The 22236-nt window shown below is 51.6% G+C and overlaps 1 protein-coding gene across 5 annotated transcripts in view; it reads left to right on the top strand.

The window, feature by feature from the left end:
• MED26 (mediator complex subunit 26) overlaps positions 1 to 22236 on the top strand; it is a 55336-nt gene that overhangs the window by 9543 nt on the left and 23557 nt on the right. The window contains exon 2 of one of the 5 annotated variants that reach the window (XM_027587605.2): positions 6339 to 6600. The exons of 3 other annotated variants lie outside the window; for them this stretch is intronic. Coding sequence is in view for 1 of the 2 variants with exons in the window: in XM_027587602.2 (XP_027443403.2) it covers positions 14104 to 14118 (15 nt within the window). In the remaining variant the exon portion in view is untranslated. Of the gene's footprint in view, positions 1 to 6338; positions 6601 to 14088; positions 14119 to 22236 lie in introns of those variants that run through there. One more of the 5 variants, XM_027587602.2, reaches the window with a different exon arrangement.

Here is a 22236-nt window from a genome sequence, read left to right as displayed (position 1 = left end):
TTTGTGTGTGACACCTAGGATGGGACCCTCTGCAACTCACCTTTGTGGCCTTCTGTCATCCCTACTGCTCTCCTTTTCCAGAAACCTTTCCTGCTTTTATCCCAGACAGTTGCCCTCAGGCACTCTACATAACTTAAAAACCCTACATTCCTGCTGATAACAGGTCTTGTTGATTACATTTTCCTTGGGATTGCACGCTCCTTGGTAGTGGAGCATGAGTTAATCCCCATGTTTCTAGGACTTCCGTAGCAAGCCGGTGCTCAGAAGCTTGTTGATCTTCCTGTGAAAAGGGCTGATCTTAGGAGCTGGCTGTCAGCACTTACGAAGCAGGTACTAGGGGCCGGTACTTTTCAGTGCTTCTCACAAATTCAAAACATTTAGTACGTACAGCAACACGGGGAGGGAGGTACTGGTGCATAAACTGAGGCTCAGTAGACACACAGCTAGAAGGTATCACACTGGGATTGGGAATCCTCTTCCCACCCCCCACCAGGCCTCACCCACCTGCTGCCACCTCCGATGTCACCTCAGAGAGCATAGTAGGTACGAGGTAGGCATTCCACTCTCTTGCCGGAGTCGGGATCCTCATGCTGGATTTGTCTGTGGTATGTTTTTATGCTAGGCTGGGAGGAAAGTTGTACCTGAAATGCTTTGTGCTTTCTCTTGAACTGGCTGAGGAAAAGGTGTGAGGCGTTTTTTTCCTGCTTGTCTCTTGGTGGCATTGTTCACCCCTGACAGAGAAAAGTTGACTCTTAGTCTTAGATCCCTGACTGTCTATGGACCCTGGAGATACTGTTCAAATGCTGCCTTGGGACTCTTTGGTCCCATGACAAACCGGACCCTTCCTGGACACTCCTCTCCCCTGGGTTTCATCAGGGCCAGAAAGTGGGTGATGCTTCTTCCAGGCCATACCCTGTGGTGGGTCAGCTCATGACTGCTGTGAAGATGCCCGTCACCCGTGCACGGTGTGCAGAGTGATTTCATAGGTGGCAGACTGTGGCCGGCCTTGACTCTGTGGTGGGGGGGCTGGTTCTGTGGTCCTCTCACGGAAGACTCGTGTATATGTGACTACGGCTCACACTGAGAGCTCAGCAGGCGGCCTGGCAGCCCTCTTCCAGGCACTGGGATCCCCACTGCCCTGCCCATACTTGTACCTTCGGCTCCATCCCCTACCCACACCTCTGGTCACACTTGGTTCTGGGTCGCCACCTGATCCACCAACCTGGCCGCAGCTCTCCTTGCACACCTGGGGGCTGGGTTCTTCTTGTCCTCCTCCCCCCCAGTTCTATTAGCTCTCTTGACCCCTCTTGCCATCAGGTCCCTGGCTCAGCTCAGGTTGGAGTGTGGGGCCGTGGCCACGTTCTCTTTCCCCAGGTGATTGCGAAGGTAGCTAACTGCCCTCCTCTTTTTAAGGCCAGCCATTCTGGAATCCACTTCAGGTAGACACTTTCCAACTTTATTTACCCCGTGCATCTTGCAGCTGTGCCAGGCAAGCAGTTGGCAAGCTGACTTTTTAGTGCTATCTGTGGATGAGCGACACTTATGTGTAGGGTATAAAATAGGAACAGTTTCCCTTTTCGCCAATTGTTTCACATTATTTCCTTCAAGTGTTCAGTTAGATAGATGCCAGCAGAGCACTTTTCTTCTACTTCTACAAATTCTTTTGGCCAGCCAACCCTAGAGGGAGGGTCGTACTGTGCTCATGACAGGAACGTAAATGCAAAAGGGCTGATTGGCTTGTGCCACTCAGGCTCAGAGGTGAGTCTGTTCTCAGGTGAGGACCTGGCTTTGCTCTATCTCTTCTGTAGTGCTCCCTTCACACAGTGGGGTGTCTTCCTCCCAGCTCCCCCAGTTGGGGATTCGCCTTCTTTGACCATCATCCAGGGGAAGGAAGAGAAGGTGATGCTTTTCCAGAAGTTTCAGCAGACATTTCCTGGTGCCTTCTCTGGAATTAGTGTTGATTGGTGCACCCCTAAATCTGGGCATGGTGTAGTTCTACCCAGACCGGCCCAGAATAGAGGGGGTTCCTCCAGGAAACATCAGGGTCCTATTGGTGGGAGGGGGTAATGGGGTCGGGAGCAATCTGACAATGCCCCTGAATGCATGCCAGTTTAATCATCTCTTTGATGTGATAATACCATCAAATAGTTGGGCATGGTGCTGGCCTGGGAGACTTGGGTCCAGATACAAAAAAGGGTGTTACTAAAATGTAAGGTCTGGAGTAAGCAATGGAATGGTTTGGATGTTATGAGGTCACAGCACAGGGTTCTGAGTACCCACTCCTGGTTGTACTTGCAGACCCTGATTTGCCTGTAGTCACACTTGGGTACTTTTCTGTTACCTTCTGTTAGCGCTGGTGCTGGGGTGCAGCTTCTGATCCCGTCCTGGGCTGAGGAGCACTTTGGGGGTCTCGGAGAGCCTGCCAACAAGTGCTGCTTGTTCTTCAGTCCCCGTCATCTCTCCTGGTGCTGCCCCCAGCCCAGGCAGGGGGACGTGGTGCAGTCCAGAGACCCAGACTCACACAGGCCTCCTGTAGCTCGGAAGTGGCCCCTGTGAACAGGCGAGAGTTGAGTTCTCCAGACTTCTGTCCTCTTGGCTCAGAGGAATGGATGGGCACTGGATGGTCTGTTCAAAGCTGATTGTCTTGCCCATTTCCTCTGCCCTTGATTAACCTGGGTAACCGGAAACTGCTACCTGCAGTTCTGGGCCTGGCTTCTTCCCCTTAGGTTAACTGAGAAGGGTAGGGTCAGATGATCTTTAACGGCCTTCTCCATTTTTCCTTTCCTTTGTTTTGGGAGGGGAACCACCCCCAATCACCAACCTGAAGTTGGTGATGTCTGCCCCCTCCCCCCCGCCCCTTGCTGGATGCTGGTAGCCTAGCAGTGACAGAAGTGGGCCACGTGTTAGGTTTTTGGTATGATCATGGGAGGAAAGGTTTGTGAATGGATATTTCACTTTCACTTCTATTTTAGAGGAACTTCTCAAGCATTTACAATTCTCAGTTTGAAGGTTGGTGACAAGGCAGTGCTGCCACTGAATGCAGGAACTTAACTTCTCATCAAAGGGCAGAAACATCACCCTCCCAGGTGTTATGTGAGCTTGTCCTTCCTTTGCTTGTAACCTCCCTCACCCCATCACTGAGTCAGAGTGGTGTTTGTGAGCACATGTGTGTCTGTCTGTCTGTCTTATGGACAGACTTCTTCCACGTGGTGGGAAATGCAGCAGCTCAAGTTTGACCTCTTGACAGGTAGGCCATTGAAGAAGAGGGGATTCGCTCTCTTGCTTCCAGTTTGAAAACTGGAGAATCACTCTGGCTTGGTTTGGAGGTGAAGGGGGCCTTGTAAGAAAATGGCAGTGTCCACAGGAAGTCAGGGAGGAGCATGTAGAAGCAGGGTCTGCGATTCAGACAAAAACAATAGGTGCCCCCCAGCCTGCTGTCATTCTCCCGTGTGGCAGGACAGAAATGGTAAGGACACTGGTCGGGGGTGGGACTGACTTGGGGTTTCTGGTAAACCTGCCTGTCAGCTCCACTTAGAGGGGAGTGGGCACCTGCTTTTCGCCCTGGGGATGACACTCCTGTTAGGATTACAGTGAACATGGTTTTCTGTCTGGTGGGAGGTGGGCTCCCCCAAATTGGGAAATAGGAAGTGGCATCATCTGCTTTGTGAGATGAGCTGACCCTGGGCCCAAAAATATACTTTGTTTGTCACTCCGGGCTGTCTTCCTGGGTCATCGTGCTGTCTTCAGTTCCCCGCTATAGGGTTAGTGCTAAATGCACCTCTGCAGGAGTGAACGAGGCCTAACGCCTAACACTGATCGGTTCCCATCGTCCCCCGTTCCCCTTGCACCTTGCTGTGTTGGCCATTCCATTCTCTCCAAACTCTCTGCCCATGGTGCCTCCTTATCCCTGAGTGTTTTGGCTTTGCCTAGCACTACCAATGCCCTATCTGCCTTTCAGGCTTTTCCCAGGTACTCTTAGAGCCTTGGCTTCCAGCAGCACCTGAACCCTCTCTCTCCAGCTGACTCTTGTCCTGGATGTGCAAGCAGCCCATTCTAGAGTGGAGGCCCCTTCTTTCCTCCTGCCCTTGGTATGCTGCTCTGTGGTGGTTGGTGGTGCCACCACTCTGCAGGTGACCTCAGAGTTGTCCTGGGGTTCCCCCTCTTGTGGCAGCCCCCTTCCTGCAAAATGGGATCTCCAGGGAGGTCTAGTGCAGCTGCTTAGCAGCTGGTCAGCCTCCTGCTCTCCTCCCCACACCAGCTGAAGAGTGAATGTCCCAAAACACAGACATTTCATCCCTTCTGTTGGGGCTGTGTGGCTGGCTGGGTGAAGTCTGGGTTCTTTAGCATATAGTGGAGAAGACAGTCTTTCTCTGGGTGGAAAACTTGGACTTTGTCATTAGACAGGACTAAACTGGAATCTTTTTTTTTTTTTTCTGCAGCCTTGGATGAGGTCAGGTTTTCAGCCTTCATTTTCTCAGGAGGATGTACATACGCTGCTTCGGAAGGCTCTTGAGAATGGAATGTGGCCCCAATCCTAAGTGCCCTGGGTATCGACATACATGGCAGCTAACAGTTCACAGGCCCAGTAGTGGGCAGCCCCTCTCGCTGCCAGTTCCTGTCCTTACCCTCTGGTCCATGCCTATTGGATGATTAGTACTGGGAACTAGCCAATCACAGGGCTACATCTTCTGGCCAGTGGTTGAGGATAGGCCTATGACCCAATCAGAGCCTGTAAAAGTTTTAGCACTTTGCTGGTGTGGTTGGGTGGGGGGGACATGAATGGGAGAGGATATGAGCAGATTGCTGCTAGGGTCTCCTGCTTGGGGACAACCTGCCCAGGAGTGAGACCAGCCCAGGGAGTTGAGGGAGGATTAAGTCACCATGGCCTGACTGGCCCAAGGCGAGCCCTGCCTGAACTTTTCAGTTAAGTGAGCCAGTGGCTTCTTTTCTGGATGAGGCCCTTTTGAGCTGGCTTTTCTGCTACTTGTAATCAAGAGAGTCTAGGCAGAATCAGCCAAGCACATTATGCTCCAGTCTAGCTCAGGCGTCCTCTCTCCCCCGCTGCTCCCACTGTGCTCAGTTGCTCATCAGTCAGCTCTTGACCTGCTAGTGTACCCACACCTGGATGGTCCACCCTTCCTCTTTTTTCCCCTCCCTCCTCACTTCCTACCTGCCTCTCTGGGCCCAGGGTGCCTCCCCCAGCAAGGCCAGTGCCAGCTATCTCAGGAGCACCGTCTTCTGGCTGTTCTGGTGTCCTGGTCTGATCTTTCCCACAGCATCTTTAATCTGACATGCCTGTATTGCACCCCCCCACCCACTTTGGTTCTTCTGCTGGTGCATAGTGAGCCTGTTTGTTCTGTTAGGGTCAGTGACCAGTTTATGAACTGATGTGGGTCCATCTCTGATTTCAAACTACAGACAAGCACAAGCAGTGCCTAACTGGGGAGGGTTGAGTTGGGTTGAGGGTAAAAGTTCAGGTTTAGTGGGGCCTGGGCAGGGCAGCCGCTCAGCTCACAAGTATCAGGGTTGGGGTGGCTGGTTCCCTGGAAAACTCTTCATTCTTGTTAGGACTACTTGGCCCTCCCTCTCCAGATCTCAGCCTCTCGGGGTCCTCCGGTGGTATGTGGGTTCTCTTGGAACCACAGTGGCATAGTTAGCACTCAGGCACTGAGCCTGTCCCATGTGTGTCCCATAGTTCTAGGGAGTCTGGGGATTCTGGAGGTGAGTGACAGGACCCAGGGAAAGGGGAGGGCGCTCTAGGTGTTGCTGTACTTGTGTAGCCCCTTTAGTAGGTGGTGAGCCCTTTAGGCCCAGCCCTGCAGGAGAGCACTGGTTTCCTCCCTCTTGTGGGTAAGGCCCCGGCCAGGGTGAGTCCCCCTTGCTTGGGGTTCTGAACACTGAGCACCAGCTGAGAGCCAGTGAGAGCAGCAGCTTCAGGTCCTTCTCTTGCTTCTGTCTGCCTGGACTTGGGGCAAATCACTTCCTGTTTCTGAGGCTCAGTCTCTTTTATTTGTGGCTCAGGGCTATTGGAGCCATTACCATTACCCGGTGGTGGTGTCCTGAGAGGCTGAGCATGTGGGTGCCTGGTACAATGCCCAGCTTCTGTTGAGTCACCAAGATGACCGTGAGGGAATGGGTACTATCTGTGTGATAGGTGAACAAAAGAGGGAGGGAGGTTGTCCTTGCTGGAGGCCACGCAGAAAGGGGAGAATAATCCTATCAGTGACCATAGACCTGCAGATGGAGTTCATAAAGGTTATTTTTTAATCTTCAGGCCTTAATAGAAGAAATAGGAGGACAAAAGCAGCAGCTCTTAAGGTGTCCTCTCTCTCTGCTAGGTATTATCCCATTTCATAGAGGAGTGGAAGGCGTAGCTGGATGAGGTGGCTAGTGACCTGGCCACTGCATAGCTGATCTCAGAGCATTTGCTTTGAGACAACACTGCGAACCTGCAGAGAGGAGAGGGGTGTATGAGAATCCCTGCGGAGGTCCTTCCTTCCTTCCAGAGAACTGCCTGGTGATGGAGATGGTCTGTGTCTGTGCTGTCCAGTGTGGTAGCTCTGAGCTGCGCATGGGTGGCGAGTACCTAACGTGTGGCTGGTAAGACCAAGGAACTGACATCTAAATTTCTGTTTAATTTTAATGACCACCTGAATTAGACAGCATACTGCTGGGGCCTCAGATTACTTGTGCTTTGTGTAAGGGCTTGGGGCTGTGTTGTCTTTTTCCACATGGGAAGTGGGAGAGATGGTTGTACCTGGGCTAGCATAGGGGTGAGGATGGGGCTCCTGTCCCTCCCTTGCCACCCACTCATCTCAGCCCCGCCCCAGCCAGACAGCTCTGGTTTTTCCAATGTCTCTAGAGCCTCTGAGCCGTATCTGCTCCGTTCATGAGGTCTTGTCTTGTGGAGAAGAAAGCCTTCTCATTTCTTTAAGTCTGGGTTGATGAATGCAGTTAACAATCAAATAGAAATCCTTTGAGCCTCCCTCCTAAGTAAAAAGAGAGATGGACAGACAGAAAAAAAGAAAGAACAGTATTTAATGTTCAAAGGTTTTGGAGAGACCTGGGTTCAAATCTCTACTGCTCTGTCTCTGAGATGTTTGTCGTTGGACAAATCACATCAAATATTTGCTGTCGTCTATATGGTGAGAACCAAACAAGCCCAACCCTATTGAAGGGCATGTCGGGCACTGGGCGTGCACAAGCCCCTCCCCCACCTCTTTGGGAATGGGGGCGGGAGCAGTTATTCTCCTGGATGAGTTATTGTAGATATTTAACTTTGGTTTTCACAGATGCTGTTCTTTCTCAAAGATAGTCTTCCCTTTAGTTAGTGTGAGCAGTGAGCAGTTACCAGACAGCATTGCATAATTTTACACATTTCTAAAAGCTCCCTGGGGGTGGGAAACAGGAAGAAATAGGTTGTAGAATAAAATCTCAGACTTGTAGAACGAAAGGCGCACTTCTTTGGAAGAGGTGCTTCAGTTGGAACTCCCAGTCAGGATTAAAACCTGTCTGGACTTTTCTGAACCCCTTTGTACTGCATTTGTGGACGAGGGTGATCAAAATAGGAATTTGTGAGTGAAATCGCCTTTAGGAAGCAACGTCCTTTCTGTATGGAGAGGGTATTCACAACTAACAGTCCTAAGATCTCAGAGACATCACCGGACAGAGAAATGTTGATGTGATTAGTAATCAGAAAATATACCTTGTGCTCAAACATGTGGGAAGAATGGCATTGGCAGGGAATCAAGACTCAAGTTCAGGCTACCCTGTTGCTGTTTTAAATCTCCGAATCTGTCTCCCACTCTGCCCGCTTCATCCCGCAGCGCCCTGCTGGCAGGACCCAGGAGCTACTTCCTAGGTCAGCCTTCTGGAAAGTCTTTGTGGAGGGAGAGGCACAGCCTCGTTGGTGCCCTTTTGCTCCTAGTAGTCTATTAACAGGTACACGATGAATTTTAATAGCAGTGTTAATAGATAAATTCATGTACTAATGATTGTTGATGCCATTAATTTAACAGCATGGGAGAAGCTTAGGAAACACGGTGCATCGACAGAGGCAAGTAGCATAGAGCTGTGAAGGACAGTCTTGAAAGCTCCGTGGAAGAATGGGCAAGTCTTGCCATGATGAAGAAAAGGAGTATTTTTGTCAGCCAAGCACAACTAGGAAAGGCACAAAAACTAGAGTTTTGGATAAAATGAGAACACTAGTGTTTCTTTTTGTTTTGCCTGTGCTCCGTTGTCTTTTTAATTAAACAGTAAAAAAATGAAAATAAAAGACTGCTTTAGCCTGAAGAGCACTCGAGAACTATTGAGAGCAATCAGATGTGGAGTGGGCGCGGGGAGGTGTGTACTGCAACCAGCAGAGAGGGTAGAGTTCTTTCTCGAGCGTATCCGGGAGGTTCAGAGCAGCGGCATGCGACGCTTTGCCCTCGTCAGGGCCACCGGTCCCGTTCGTGCTCTCAAAGGATTGGGCTCCAGCCCACCAGGACGAAGGGGACGTGCGCGGACTTGTGGGTTTTACTCATCGCAGTCAGTGGAGCCAGGCCCGTGGCTCTCGTAAACTCCTGCTGTTTGTGCTTCCTGCTCTTTGCCACCTTACTGTGTCCAGTCCATCTGTAAGTCCTAGCGGCTCTACCGCCGGAATGTCTCTTCTCCATCTCTGTTGTGTGCCTGGCCATCTCCCTCTTGGGAAACTTCCTTCTTGCTCCTTCCAAACCAGTATCAGACCTCATCACTCTGCCAGTTAAGATCTTGTGCACTCAGACATCCCACTCCTTATTATCATCATCTACAGGTGCTCTGTGACTTGGACTCTTCTTTCCTTCTATCCTCAATGTGTACTTCCCTGTCCCTCATTCATGAGTGTCCTCAGATCTGTGGCCATCAGACTCCTTCAGGTCTCTCCTGGCCGCCCCTTGTAAAGAGTCCCATCCCCTCCTTGCTGTGTCGCGCTGCTGCCAGATGCTCTCGTCATGGCACGCGTAGGAAATGATGGTGTCCACACAGTGCTCTGGGGGAACAGTCCAAGTGGGACTGGAGGGAAATACTCGAGCGTGGCATTTCTTCAGTGTGATTATGAGAAAAATGAAGGATAAAGCGTTAGGGAATGTGTAAAATAATTAACTCGTATTGACTTTCTAAGTAATGTCATTAATTTTTACAAGAGGGAGTGCTATGTCCATGAACCTGACTTCTATTATGTTAGGTTGGATTTTTTCACTTGACTCTAACAATCATGGTAGAGAAATTCTGTTTGCATGTGCAGGTGATGAAACTTAAAGCGAATTTTTAGTAAACATTCAGTAATTGGCAAGAATCGCTATATCTAATGAATCCAGGTTCTTCTCTCTTTTCATGTTTGCTTGTAATGTTTAAATACAGTAATTATGCAAATGGATTTTCATTTCATTCAAACTTTATTTCAGGTTCTTTGAAGTAATGTACTAATTTACTCTGTGGTGTGTCAGTAAATGTTTGGCAACTGTCCTTTTCTGGAAAAAAAGTATGCATACACATATACATGTAGGTTTATACATTTGATAAACAGGATGGGTAGTATACAGTTCACAAATAATAGAATACACAGTCCTCTTTATTGTCAATTCTGTGTACCAGTTGTTTCACAGATTGCTTTCCTTGATTTTTGAGCTTTTGTATCTGTAGTTAACTTATGAGTGTAGTTCTGACATGAATGTCGATTGATAGTTTTGTTTATGTTAATGCTGAATTAGATAATAGTTTTCAAATACTAGAAGGCTATTTCCTTGTTCCTTTGTGCTATTCCTAATGTAATGGCTACAGGCATGACACACTTTTAAATTTAATCTGCATTATTAACATTTTCTCCATCACTTTCTTAAATCTAAACCCAGGGGTTGGCAAACTATTTCTGTAAAGGGCCAGATGGTAAATATTTTGAGCCATAGAGTCTGTCACAACTCTGCCATTATTTATAGCACAGAAGCAGCCATAGACAATATGGAAATGGATGGGTATAACTGTGTTCCAATAAAACTTTATTTACATAGCTGATTTTATGTTATTTGAGTTTTATCTTGATAAAAAATAATATAAAATGAAAAAAAAACTTTATTTACAAAAACAGACATTGGACTGGATATGGCCCAGGAGTGATTAAGCCCTGATTTGTAGTGTTTGCCAATTTCCACGGTGTAAATACTTTCACTGTGGCTGGTTTCTGGCCACTAACATGATGTCACCACACATGGAGTTGGGAAGAGATGCCTCAGTAGAACACCATTTTCTCCCTTTGGATGCAATAGTCATGAATAAACTCAAAAACCTAGATAATAGTAACGTGGCAAAATAAGTAGGAGGTTATGAGTTGTATTTCATCTTTGTTTTTAATACAGTTCGTTGTGAGCCTCTGTCATTGCATTTTTCACAGTGGCTGTGTTTAACGGCTGGCCCCCAAGATTCCTGGAAGTTTCACCCCAGGCTCTCGTGGGTTGGTGTGAGTGGGCTCCAGCCCAGTCCTGGGTAGAGTCCCCCCTCCTAGCCAGTGTGGACCCTGGCTGCAGGCCACAGGCTCTTGGTCCAAGCTGGCCATCACTGCCTTTGCAGTGGGCGGCCGGCTGGTGTGGCTCTCCTGGGTCAGAGGCTGTGCTGGGAGCCCCTCAGGGGCGTGCGGTGAGCCAGCTGCCTGACGGTGGGGTGGGGCCAGAACTCTTCAGATCCTGTGCTGTCCTGCTTCTCTGTAGCCTCTGGGGCTGAGGTGCCCACCTCTCCTGGCCCAGCGGTCAGCAGAAGCCTTCCCGTAACTTGTCGCATGCTTATTTTTTCATAGCTTTTGCTACACTCACATGGTCCTGTTCGCCTGTCTGTTGTCGGCCTTCCCTGACATGTGTGGAAGTCCCATAAGCTCTCTCTGTTCCCTGACTTCCTCCTTCCTCACCACGTGCGCAATACATTTTATTTTCCCTGTAAATAGATAGCTGCTGAGTGAACGCTCGTGTCTGTTCTCTGCTGGCTGCAGTGGTTGGCAGTGTGCAGTCCAGATGGGTTTGGGCTTCCGCGTCCACGGTTTCCCTGATGTTAGAGACAAGCGTTCCTTCTGGGTGTGTGTGGGGTGCCCTGCCCACTGGAATGGAGCAACTCCATCTTCTGGCTACTTTCCCCTCCCAGATCAAGGAGTCGCTGTTGCTAACCTCCCCACTGGGCCATAAAAGTTGCTCTAGGTTTCAGCGTGGCTAATGGCTATATTTGTTTCCACTCCCTCAAAAAAGGAAAGAATGAAACCTAAACCCAGTGCGTCTTGAGACTGCTGTGTGCCGATGGTGCGGGCCACGTTGACAGGGCCAGACAGCTTCAGAGAGTCCAGAGGCTCAGTGGTCCCTCCCCTGCTGGTTGCAGGGCCCCCCCGCATCCCGGCTTTACGGAGAGTCATGCTGCCACGTCAGTGAGATGGCAGGACTGGCCCAGCTTGCAGACTTGTGTCATTCCTAATTAGACGAAGGTGTTTGTGCTTTTGGGGACCCAGTCCCAAAGCCATCACATCCCTGGTCCTGTAGGGAGGAGAGCGGGTAGCAGCCCCCGAGAAACCAATCCATTGCCGTCTCCAGACACGCCCGCGCCCAGGCGGGCCCAGGCCTGTAGAGCCCTGGTGACCCGCTAAGGATGAAGTGGAGTCACCCGTGCACTCTGTCAAGCTGCCTGCTGGGCTGGTGATCTGACACCCATCCCTTTGCAGGGAGACGGAAGTGAAGAAGTGTGTGTGTGAGTTAGGTGAGCGAGGAAGGAGGAGAGCTGGCCCCACTGAATGACAGATTTGCTAAGAGTTGGATAAGAAGACATGTGAAAGGGTGCTTTGTCACTAAGAGCCCCGTGCGGCCTTCAGCTGTTTTCTTTCCGAGGGGCTTTCATTGGCAGGATGAGCCCTGTGGCTCTGTCCTTCCTGGCACTGTGGGATCTGGGCTGGTGCTCTTCTCCCTGGGCCTCTTCCACCTGACCCCTTCCTCTGTTACCCTGGCGTCTCCTCCATCCCCAATGCTCCTCTGAGCCCCTCCCCTCTCTGGGAGTGCCAGCCGGCGCCAGCACGGAGACTCTGCTCCTGGCCCGCCTCGGCAGCTTGGAGGTGCCATCTCTCGGCTGGTGCCCTGTGCCAGTCCCATCTGCAGCTGCTCGCTGTCTGGGGGGGATGTGTGGACACTTACTGCAGATGGGTGCTGGCAGAGGCCAGTGGAATTTCCTGTACCTCCTCCTGTGAGGCAGCCTCCTGGGCACTCTCTTTTACACCCATTTCTTCTTTTTATTCAGTGGGTCATTTTGGCCTGCAGGCTGCCTCTCAGTCTCAGGACCCCAGGGTCTGGCCCAAAGTCTTGCCCATGCTGGGGATTCAAACTCTGTGTGGGCTGTGTCACTTTGAGCAGGAATCTTGTTTCTGAGTCTCCGTTTCTGAATCTGTAGAATGCTCTACGCCAGTGCAGCTCTGGGACTTTGTGGGACAGTGCCCCTAGAGTGGCGGCACAGTGTGGAGCCTGCAGTAAACGCAGGAGGTGGTGGTGGATGGTGTCTAGGTCAGGAGGCCTAGCTGTGATTCCTTCCCTGACCCCATAGCCAGGGCGACTGTATTTCTTATCCTCCATACCAGGACACTTTTAGAGTGAACAAGACACTATTAAAAGTTACACTGGACAACAGGTGTAAACATGTATTCTGGCAAACCAGGTTTAGAGTCACCTTCCATGCCCTGCTGTCTCTGTTTGAAAGCTGATGCCCCCATGTGCAGCCCCCTGCAGATCCAGAATGTACCCTCTGCAGAACCAACTCTGGCGACTCAGAGCCGCCCAGATCCTTGGTGAACTCCCCAGCCTGCACATCCAGGTGTGGCCTGTGCTCTTGGGCCTTCCTTCGCCCTATCCTCTGCCTAAAATGTTGTGATTCCTTTTCTTTTCACTGATCTGTCAGTACACAAGCAATAAATACAGTTTTCTTTTAAAATGTTAAGTGTTTGAGTTACAGCTAAGGCCACTTTGGCCTCTGTCACTGATGCAGTTTCTTCTGTCACTCTGGAGGGAACCACTGTCATGAGTCTGGAGTATGTCTTTGTGTGTAGAGATACATCCTAGAACACCATGCATGGTTTTTAAATAAATGCTGGCACACAAGTCTGTCATTTTGAAGGCAGCTCATTTCCCTCAGCATGTCCCGGCTCTCTGTCTTTGTTACGTATGAATATAATTCATTCCTTTAACTGCAGCATAATATTCTGTGATCATATCTGTTTTATTGTGATGGAGCTTGCTCCCAGAATTTATTAATAAAACAGTGCTATGGGAGTATTTGTGTGCATGTCTCCACTGAGTCTCTCAGACAGGAACATGTGGAGTGCTGGTTTTCGCGGTGGCAGATGTGACGGGGCAACTTCTGCAGGGGCCCCCTATGGGCAGGGCAGAGCGGGCAGCCTCCTCCGTAGCTCTGCTCAGAGCTGGTGCTGGAAGGATGGGGAACAGGGAGAGGCAGCATCCTGCACTACCACAGGGCCCTGTGAGCACTGCCTGGAGCCTCACTGGGCCCAAGACCTTCCTTGAAGCCAAGCCATCCCTCTCCCCTGCTCTTGTTTCTCAAAAGCTGAGCTTAGGTGTGAGAGGGCAGGTGTGGGGTGGAGCCCGAGGTCATGTCTATCCCTGACACACAGAAGCAGCCAGTGTTAAGGCCTTGCTGTTTATTCACGGGGAGACTGCTGAGGTCTCTTGCCCTGGATCTTCTGCAGCCCCTGTCATATGTCACTTGAGCATTCAGGAAAGCCCCCAAGCACTCAGGAGCACATCTGATTTAGCAGGAGTCCGGAGAGGTGGTGATTGCAATGATTCCCATTGCACAGATCAGGACCCCCAGTTGGCCAGCACTTTACCATGCACTGGGCAGATCCTCACACAATCCCACGGGAGGGCGATTGCCCCCTTTTAGAGACACAGAAGCTGATGACCTTACAATAGAAGGTTCCTGGGTTCCATGCCCCGCCCCTTCACTCCTTTGGCTGCCCCATCCAGTTGCATATGCGGCTCTTGTCAGCCACAGTGCTGTGTGAGCATGAACAGGGTGACAGGGTGTAGTGGCTCAGTGCACAAGAGGAGCAGAGGAATGCCGGTCGATGAGGTGGGTGGGGTGAACCAGGGGGAGGACTGGAGGGAGGGCAGTCCAGGCAGAAGGACCTCCCAGGAGCTCAGGCGTGCTGAGGCTTCTTTCACTAGGGCCCCAGAGCTGTTTTTGAATGGAGCGTGGAAAGGTTGCTGGTGGAGCTGTGGGCGGGCTGGCCTGGGAGATGTGGCATTCAGGTGTGGCAGCTGCCACCCCAGCCCGGGTGGGAGGATCCCAGCTGCCAGCCTTGGGATCTGTTCAGACATGGTTGAACGGAGGGGCTGGTTGGGGACGGCACCTGGTCCCAGATGTCACGCTGGGCGTGAGGGAGACCGTGTACCTCTGCCCGCTTCTGAGCACTCAGGATATGAGGACTGAGGAGTGAGGTGTGTTCCTTTCAGTCACATTTTAATGTCTCTGGGGTCAGGCTGTGAATTGGCACCATTTGTCTCTCAGTGGTTAGTGATACACTGGTGCATCTCAGGGTAGGTGAAACGGGTGGCCCATGAGCAGTCTGTGCTCAGAACCTTGGGAAGTGAGTGAGCTCAGGGACACATGTCATTGGGACAGTGCCACAATAGTTCCCTGGCATCCAGCTGCATCCCTCCCTTCCTGCCCTGTCCCTCTCCTCAGATGAGCCCTGAGCCCCTGGGTCCTGCCTCAGGATCCCCCTTCATTTCACATCCGCCCCATCTTGCCTGTCACCATCTCACTGTATGGGGCCGGCCAGCACCTACAGATTTCTCTCTGCTTCAGCTCTGAGCTCTCCACCAGGCAGTTGGATCCAGCTATTTAAAACTGCAGTCCGATCTGAGCGTGTCACTCCTTGCTCTGAGCGTGGCCTGGGGTCCATTATGTGACCTGCCATGGCCCTCCTCTCACTCTCATCTGGTGTTCCCTGTACTTGTGCTACTGTGTGCTCCCGACTTGACCTGACGAGTCCTCGCCTTCCTGGTCTGGCCTGCAGACTGCTGCGCACTCTTCAGGTCTCCTCAGAGACGCCCTCCGTCCCGCTCCTTGGAGGCCTCAGAATATCCTGAACAGCCCACAGCCCCGCCTGCCTGCCTGCCCAGCCAGTCGCACCGGGAGTGCCTTCAAGGCCATGCTGCGCTTTATCTGTGTATTTCTGGGAGAGGTGGTGGAGCATGCGGTGAAGAGCCAGGTTTTGGTTGCCAGGCTGCTGGGGCCCCAACCCAGCTGTGTGACCTCAGGCAGAATAGGTGACCTTGGTGTGCCCTAACTTCCTCCCTTTAAAAAGGGGCTGATAGAGCCTGACCCCTTTGGATAGTAATTTGTAGAGCTATGTGTGTAAGAATTTCTTTTCTTTCTTTCTTCTTTTTTTCTGTTTTTTTTTTAATTTAATTTTTTGTGTGTAGTAAGAATTTCTTAATCAAGTAGTGCCTATTTTGCCTTATTGAGGCTCTTCATAGTACATCTTCCAGGCAAAGCTCCCACAATAAGCAGTGCCTGCAGGCTTGTCATTGGGAGTGACAGACTGGGGGGTGGGGACCCAGAGACCACCTCATGCTTGGTGGGGGGGCACTATTAGAGTTGCAGTGAGAAGGAGGCCTTGGAAGCAAGAAACCTGGGGAGCTGATTGAGGCTTAGAAAGCAGGGCCAGGACTTTCTGACAGGGCCTCTGGGGTCTGGGTGTGTGGGTGTGTGGGTGTGTACCCCCCCCCCCCCACACACACACGTACATGGCATGTGTGGTATTTAGTGTTTTTGTGTCTCAGAGTCTGGGGTCTGGTGTGTGTGTGTATGTACGTGGCATGTGTGGTATTGAGTGTTTGTGTGTCTCAGAGTCTCGGTCAGACGCTCAGAGAGGCAGGGGCCCCCTTTGGGTGTTGTTGGCAGATGTGCAGTTAGAGGAACTCAGGGGAGGGGTAGATCGCTGGGTATAACTGAAGAGGGTAGGCCATGCTCCCCCTGCACGCCAGTGCTCAGTGGTCTACCTGCCCTGAGCTCTGGGTTTAAAGAAGATTGTGAGGCCAGATCCAATTTCAGGAGCAAGGGGCCCTGGTCAGTGATCAGCGAAGGGCAGGCAGGGTGTATCTGCTGTTCCTTCACTCAGCCTGGTGGGAATCCAGTGTTACCCAAGAGGGAGGCAGAAACAGAGCCGGTGCCCCTTTGGCAAGTAGTGCTTAGTGCCCTTTGGTGGAGAGACTCCCGCATAGGGCCCCAGGGCGTGGGTTTTGTACACGCTGCAGTCCTCAGAGCACCTATGAGCTGGATGGTGCTGTCCCCCCAGGGCACAGATGAGGCCTGAAGTGACTGGCCCTGCCCCGTGGCAGGGTGCTACAGCAGAACCCCAGTTCCAGCCCAAGGCTGACAGGGAGAAGGGAAGCAGTGCCAGCAACACGTGGAGGGGCTTTGGGTACAGACGGGCAGTAGGGACTTTGGCCAAGGGACTCAGATGGGCTCAGAACACTCCTCAGGGGGAGATGGGAACTGCAGCTCAACTCATCCCCCTCCACCGCCTACCCGTGGGGCACATCAGCTTCTACAAGGCAGGCTGAGCTTGGAGTTCCCAAACCAATGTCTGGCACAGCAGGCCTTTGCCTGCCTCTTTCTCCTGGCCTCCCAGTGCCCCTTACCTCCCCCCGTTCCGCATCTGTGCATGCCTATGATTCTGCACCCCCCATTCTTCCCTCCTGAGCCTCATGCTCATGAAGACCTCTCTGCAGTGCCTTCCCTGGAGCCCTGCTGGTACACTCGCCTGTCCCCACCACCAGGATGGTTCTCTGTGAGCCAGGTCTTGAGGACAGGCCCCACCCACCCCCACCCAGAATCTGGCACATAGCAGGCACTGAACGGGGATCAGATGAATGCCTTCCCCCCCCCCCCCAGGAGGCCCCAACCAAAGTCCTAGGGAAACAGGGAGGAGTGAGAAGATCCCCTGGTCAGGAGTTTGGCAGAAGCAGAAATGCTTCAGTGTCTGACTGGTTTTTTTCTGGTTCTCCTCACCTTAATGTGGGATTTAGGGTCAGAAAAAGTATTTAATATAAGCATGGTCTTGCTCTTCCCTCCTGTTGCTGCTGCCCAGAAGAAGTCCTACTCTTCTGCTTCCTCTAGGGCCTGGAGATACTTTGTGTCATATTTACGATCTTTTCTGTGAGATGTGTGGCATCTGTTTTGGAGGGGCAGAGACTCAGGCTCCTCTGTGAGTTGATGAGGCCGCCAATAAATAAAGGCTGTGGGCTGGGGGATCAGTATTGCCCGCCATGGAGAAGGGCTTTATGGGTTTGTTGGAGGTGAACATGTTTTATTTTTTTAAAGACTTTATTTATTTGACAGAGAAAGACAAAGCGAGAGAGGGAACACAAGCAGAAGGAGTGGGAGAGGGAGAAGCAGGCTTCCCGCGGAGCAGGGAGCCCGATGCGGGGCTCGATCCCAGGATTCTGGGATCATGACCTGAGCCGAAGGCAGATGCTTAACGACTGAGCCACCCAGGCACCCAAACATGTTTTAGTTTGATAGCTGTGCATTTATTGTAATGGTACTAGAAAAAATGTAACCTGCTTCCCAAAGCCCAGGTACTATTGTTCAGGACAGGAGTGAAGTGGGAAAAGTGTAAAGCGTAAGCCTTCAGGTGGCACTTGGAACCCTGGCCTGACTAGAGCGATCTCTCTCCAAGGCTTCTTCCTGCTTCAGGGTCCAGGGTGGCACGGACCCCCCTCCAGGAGCTTTCTGGGGATGTGTGTGGGGCTCAGGAAATTTGAGTGGGATCCAGGATTTGGTATCAGTTGTTTCTTGCAGTCGGTATAGTGTATTTTTTATTACTTCTGTTTTGTTTATTGCAGTCGTTAGATTTCTGTTCATTAAGTATCTGAGTTTTCAGCTACTGCTGAACTCGTACTGATATGTTTGTTAGCACGTTTTCTCCCTTGCAGTTAGTTCTAATGCTTATTACAGATGATCAACATAGCTTGGCAGGCCTGATGTGCTGGTGTCGGAAGTGATGTCATTTTCATCATTTGTGTTGCAGGTGGCCTGGGGTCTGTGGACCCATGGGGCTGTGGGGCAGCAAGCCAGGGGCCTAGCTCTGGAACAGCCCAGGAGACTGGGACTGTTGTCCAGTGCCATGCAGCTTGCATAGTTCAGCAGCTGTCAGAAGGTGTGCAGAGGATGCTAATTGTTGATGTGACTTCTCAGTGGTAACAGGTTTCGTGAATTTTATTTGCTGTGTTGGGAGAGAGAAAAACAAGGGTTCTCATGTGGGGCATGCTATCAGCAGGTGCTGCTGAGTTAATGAAGACTATGAGGCAGGCAGGGCCCCCTCATCATTGTGTCCCCAGAACCCACATGGGACCTGGATCAAAAGGGATAGTTTGTGTTTGGATTGGCCTGGGCCTAGGTCTGGGACGGGCCTGGGCTCTGGTCGCTCCAAGGAGGAAGTTTTAAAACAGCCTCAGAAAGTGGCCATGTGGTGACACCACAGGACTATGGGACAGATGATGGCTGCAGGGCCCTAAGAAGCTCACGGAGTCAGGGGCACCTCTCTGCGCCAGTGGGAACTGGAGAGGGCAGACTCAGGGGAGGCAGTTTCAGTGTGCTTTCTCCAGTGTTTTCAGTGTCACTTTTTTGAAGAGGAGCTTGTCCTAATGCTTGTATATGCGTGATTATCTTAGTTGGTTGCTTCCAATTTCTAATCTTAAATATATGGACATTAAGCAGCAGTGGGAAGTTAACGTCTTGCTTCCAAAGAAATAGATTGCCAAGATAGACTTTAAAAAGTAGAAACGTTAGAAAATTTGTTATACCAGGATGCAGTTTATAGGGTAGCAGCACCAGAGAGAGCCCTTGGATTTGGAGTCAGACGGGTGTGGGTTCAGATCTTGCTTCACCTCATCTGGCCTTGCGCAAGTTCTTCTACTTCTCTGAGCCTCTGTCTCCTCATCTGTGAAATGAGAATTAAACCTGCCTTTGAGGCTGCTCTGAATAGAGATTGTGGCCGCCAGCTGGTAATGCTGGGCACAAAGATGGGAACAGCGGCCAGGGTTGTCATCCCAGGCTCTGGCTCACCTGCTGTTCGCAGGTCCTAAAAGTACTCAGAGCTCCTGGAGAAGGGGAGCCAGGCGCTGCCACCGTCTGGGTGATGTCTGGTAGACATGCTCAAGGGCTCATGCTAGCTGTCTTCATGGGCCTGGCGGTACTTGTTACCTCTGACGTCCTCCATCACGTGGGCACGAAAGGGCTAGCTAGCCTCTTGGTGCACAGTGTACGGGATTCAGACCACGTGGTGGAGTTTCCGCCCTCTTGTGGGGTTTGAATCTGCATTGCTTTAGGCTGGCTCAGTTCATGGCTAGTTGTTTTCAGGTTTGGGGTTGTAGCATGGTGTGCCACACAGGGGTCACTGGCTGAGCGGTGGGGTAGACAGGAAGGGACAGCAAGCCATCATACCCTGTTCAGGGCCTCACTTTGCCCAACACACCCAGAAGAGTCTCTAGAAATCCCACCCCAGATCCTATTGCCCCCGTTCCTTTTTGGAGGAGTACAAGAAAGTGATGTCAGGGTGGGGTGAGATCTGCTTCTGTTACTTCGGCTTCAAGCCTCCTGGCTTGCCCAGATTCCCAAGAATGTCCCTAGCCCTGTGACATCGCGTCCGTGCAGGCATGTCATTGCCCTACTGGGAAGAGGAACAGTCTCACTGATAATGTGCCTGTCTCGCTAGCAGCTGGATGGTGGGAGCCCAGTTCTCTCTGTATGTCTGTGCAGGGAGGTGGCTTCAGTGCCGGACCTGGAGGATCGCCTGCACTGGGTCCTCTTTCCTTCCCCCTCTGGCCACCAGCATCTGGAGACACACTGCTATACTCACGCAGAGCTGATGGATGGTTGACGAGAGCAGGATAACAGCCCGGACAACCTGCGTGCGGCTTTGTCAGGCAGGTGGGCCCACCTCTCTGGGACCCTTTGCTTTCTTCCTCCCCTTGGCAATGGGGTCATTGCATTGTGTAAGCTGAGAGTCAAAATCAGTTGGGCAATACCAGTTGCCATTGAAGTATTTGGACCCTTGGAGCAAATTTTAATACCTGGGAGAAAAATGAGAGAAGGCAGTTGCATGTGTGAAGATGTTCATTTCAACATTGATTGCAGTAGGAGAACCCAGAAGGAGATGGTATGTCCAGCAGTTGGAGAAGGTCAAGGAAATTATGATGCATTGATGAAACATTGAGCTGTTAAACCTCATCATTATATGGGCTCCTGGGTGGCTCAGTCGTTAAGCGTCTGCCTTTGGCTGGGGTCGTGATCACAGAGTCCTGGCTGGGGTCAAGTCCCGCATCGGGCTCCCTGCTCAGTGGGAAGCCTGCTTCTCCCTCTTCCCCCCCTGCTTGTGTTCCCTCTCTCGCTGTCTCTCTCTCTGTCAAAAAATAAATAAAATCTTTAAAAAAAAATCATCATTATAAAGATTACGTAGCAACAGGAGGAAGTAAGGGTTAAATGAAAAGAGAAAATAGCATCTGTAACGCAGTTTCAACTGCCTAATTGTCGCTTGCTTGGGACGAGTTTGGGAAAGTCACCCACAGAAACGTTGCCATGGCTCAGGTCAGTGGGGATGCTAGGGCCTCAGGGAAGACAGTGCTGCAGAGTTTGGCCTTTGGGGTCAGACCTGAGCCATGTTGGTATCTACCTCTTGGGCTGTTGGGCGTTCAAGGACACACATGTTACAAAGATGGGGGCTTGGAAGATGCTCTCAGAGGAGAGGAAAACCAAAGGGGTTGAGGAGACTTGGCGTGAAGAGTTATGGAGCCATATGCAGGCATGCTCAGAGCACCGGCCACAGTTGGCTAGAGGTGGGCTCAGGCCCGCTGTATCAGGGGGTTGAAATGAGAGTGTAAAGAAGACACACTTAGGGGTTAGTGTGGGTGGGTTTGTTGAGAGGTGCAGTGCCTGCCACAGGGGAGGAAAAAGGGGCCTGTCTAATGGGCTTCAGGCTCGTCTGCTCTGCCCATGCAGCTGCTCCCAGCACACAGTCTTGCAGGAGCAGGGTCTGTTGTGGGCGGGGGAGTTGGCCATGGCCCGTGGACACCCTGAGTGCCTCGGAGATGCAGGAGAATACCCACCAGGTGGGCGGGTGGGGTCCAGATGTGGCACCTGGGCTTGCAGTGCACATTTGGAGCTGCCTGAGGTGGAACTGTCCAGGACTCCCTGAAGTGGAGACAGAAGGGAAGGATGTGGGGCTGGGGCTCGAGGATCGCTGGGTGGAGGGAGATGAGGCTTCGGAGGGGCTGCCCGGAAGAACTGCTGTTGAGAGATGAGAGGTGGCCAGGCTGACAGCTCCTCGGCTTTAGGCTTTGGTGACAGGTTTCCCAGGCAGAGCCGTTTTGGTGTAGTGACAGGTAGAGATCCTTTTTAATGTTATCGTGGGTTGTAGTAAAGTTTCTGCCTTCTGTTTCCTCCCTCAGTTGCACTACTGCATTTTTTCTTGCTGTGGCCGACTGTGTTTGGTTACCCAGCTGTACGGTGAGGATGAAAAGGGGAAAAAACAGACTTAAGACAACACGTCAAAAAATAAGTTTAAAATATTGAGGAAGTGATGTTAGCAAATGATAACGTAGAAGGAAATATAGTGAAAAGCGAAATCCTCTCTGTTCCCAGTACTGCTCAGCGTTCTTTGCCTGCAAGCATTTAAGACAAGGAAAAGCTGCTGCAGGGCTTCTCCTGGAGCCCAGCCGGGGCCCCTGCTTTCCTTGGACCTTGGTAAAGGGGACCTTGAGGCTCACTGCAGGGCCTTGTCCTCTGACACTCAGCCATGGGGCAGGCTCCTGGCCCCAGGGTCAGTTTTGCTGCCCCTTGCCCTCCTGTGAGAGGCAGGTAGTCTGGAGCGAGGCAGGAAGTGCTGCAGGAGTCCGCTCCAGCCCCCTGGGCTGCTGTTGAGCCATCGGGTGGCGTTCCCCTTTGAGGCCTCCAGCAGGGAAGGTGGGGAGGAAACAGTTGATTTGGTTCCTGGTGGCAAGTGGCCTCGGGAGCTGTGGGGACCCTCCACTGTGTCCTCATCCTCTACCAGCAACCTTCCACTCGTCTGCCATGCCACGCGGGGCCACCACCTTGGGGATAATGCTGTCACTCGAGTTACCACGGTGGATTGTGATGTTTGGTTTCCATGTTCCTTTTATGTCTGGCTTTGCAAAAACC

The sequence above is a fragment of the Zalophus californianus genome, chromosome 1 (genome assembly GCF_009762305.2).
Source record: "Zalophus californianus isolate mZalCal1 chromosome 1, mZalCal1.pri.v2, whole genome shotgun sequence".
Classification (NCBI taxonomy): domain Eukaryota; kingdom Metazoa; phylum Chordata; class Mammalia; order Carnivora; family Otariidae; genus Zalophus; species Zalophus californianus.
The sequence above is the reverse complement of the archived record's forward strand: the minus strand, read 5'-3'. Positions and strand labels throughout refer to the sequence as shown.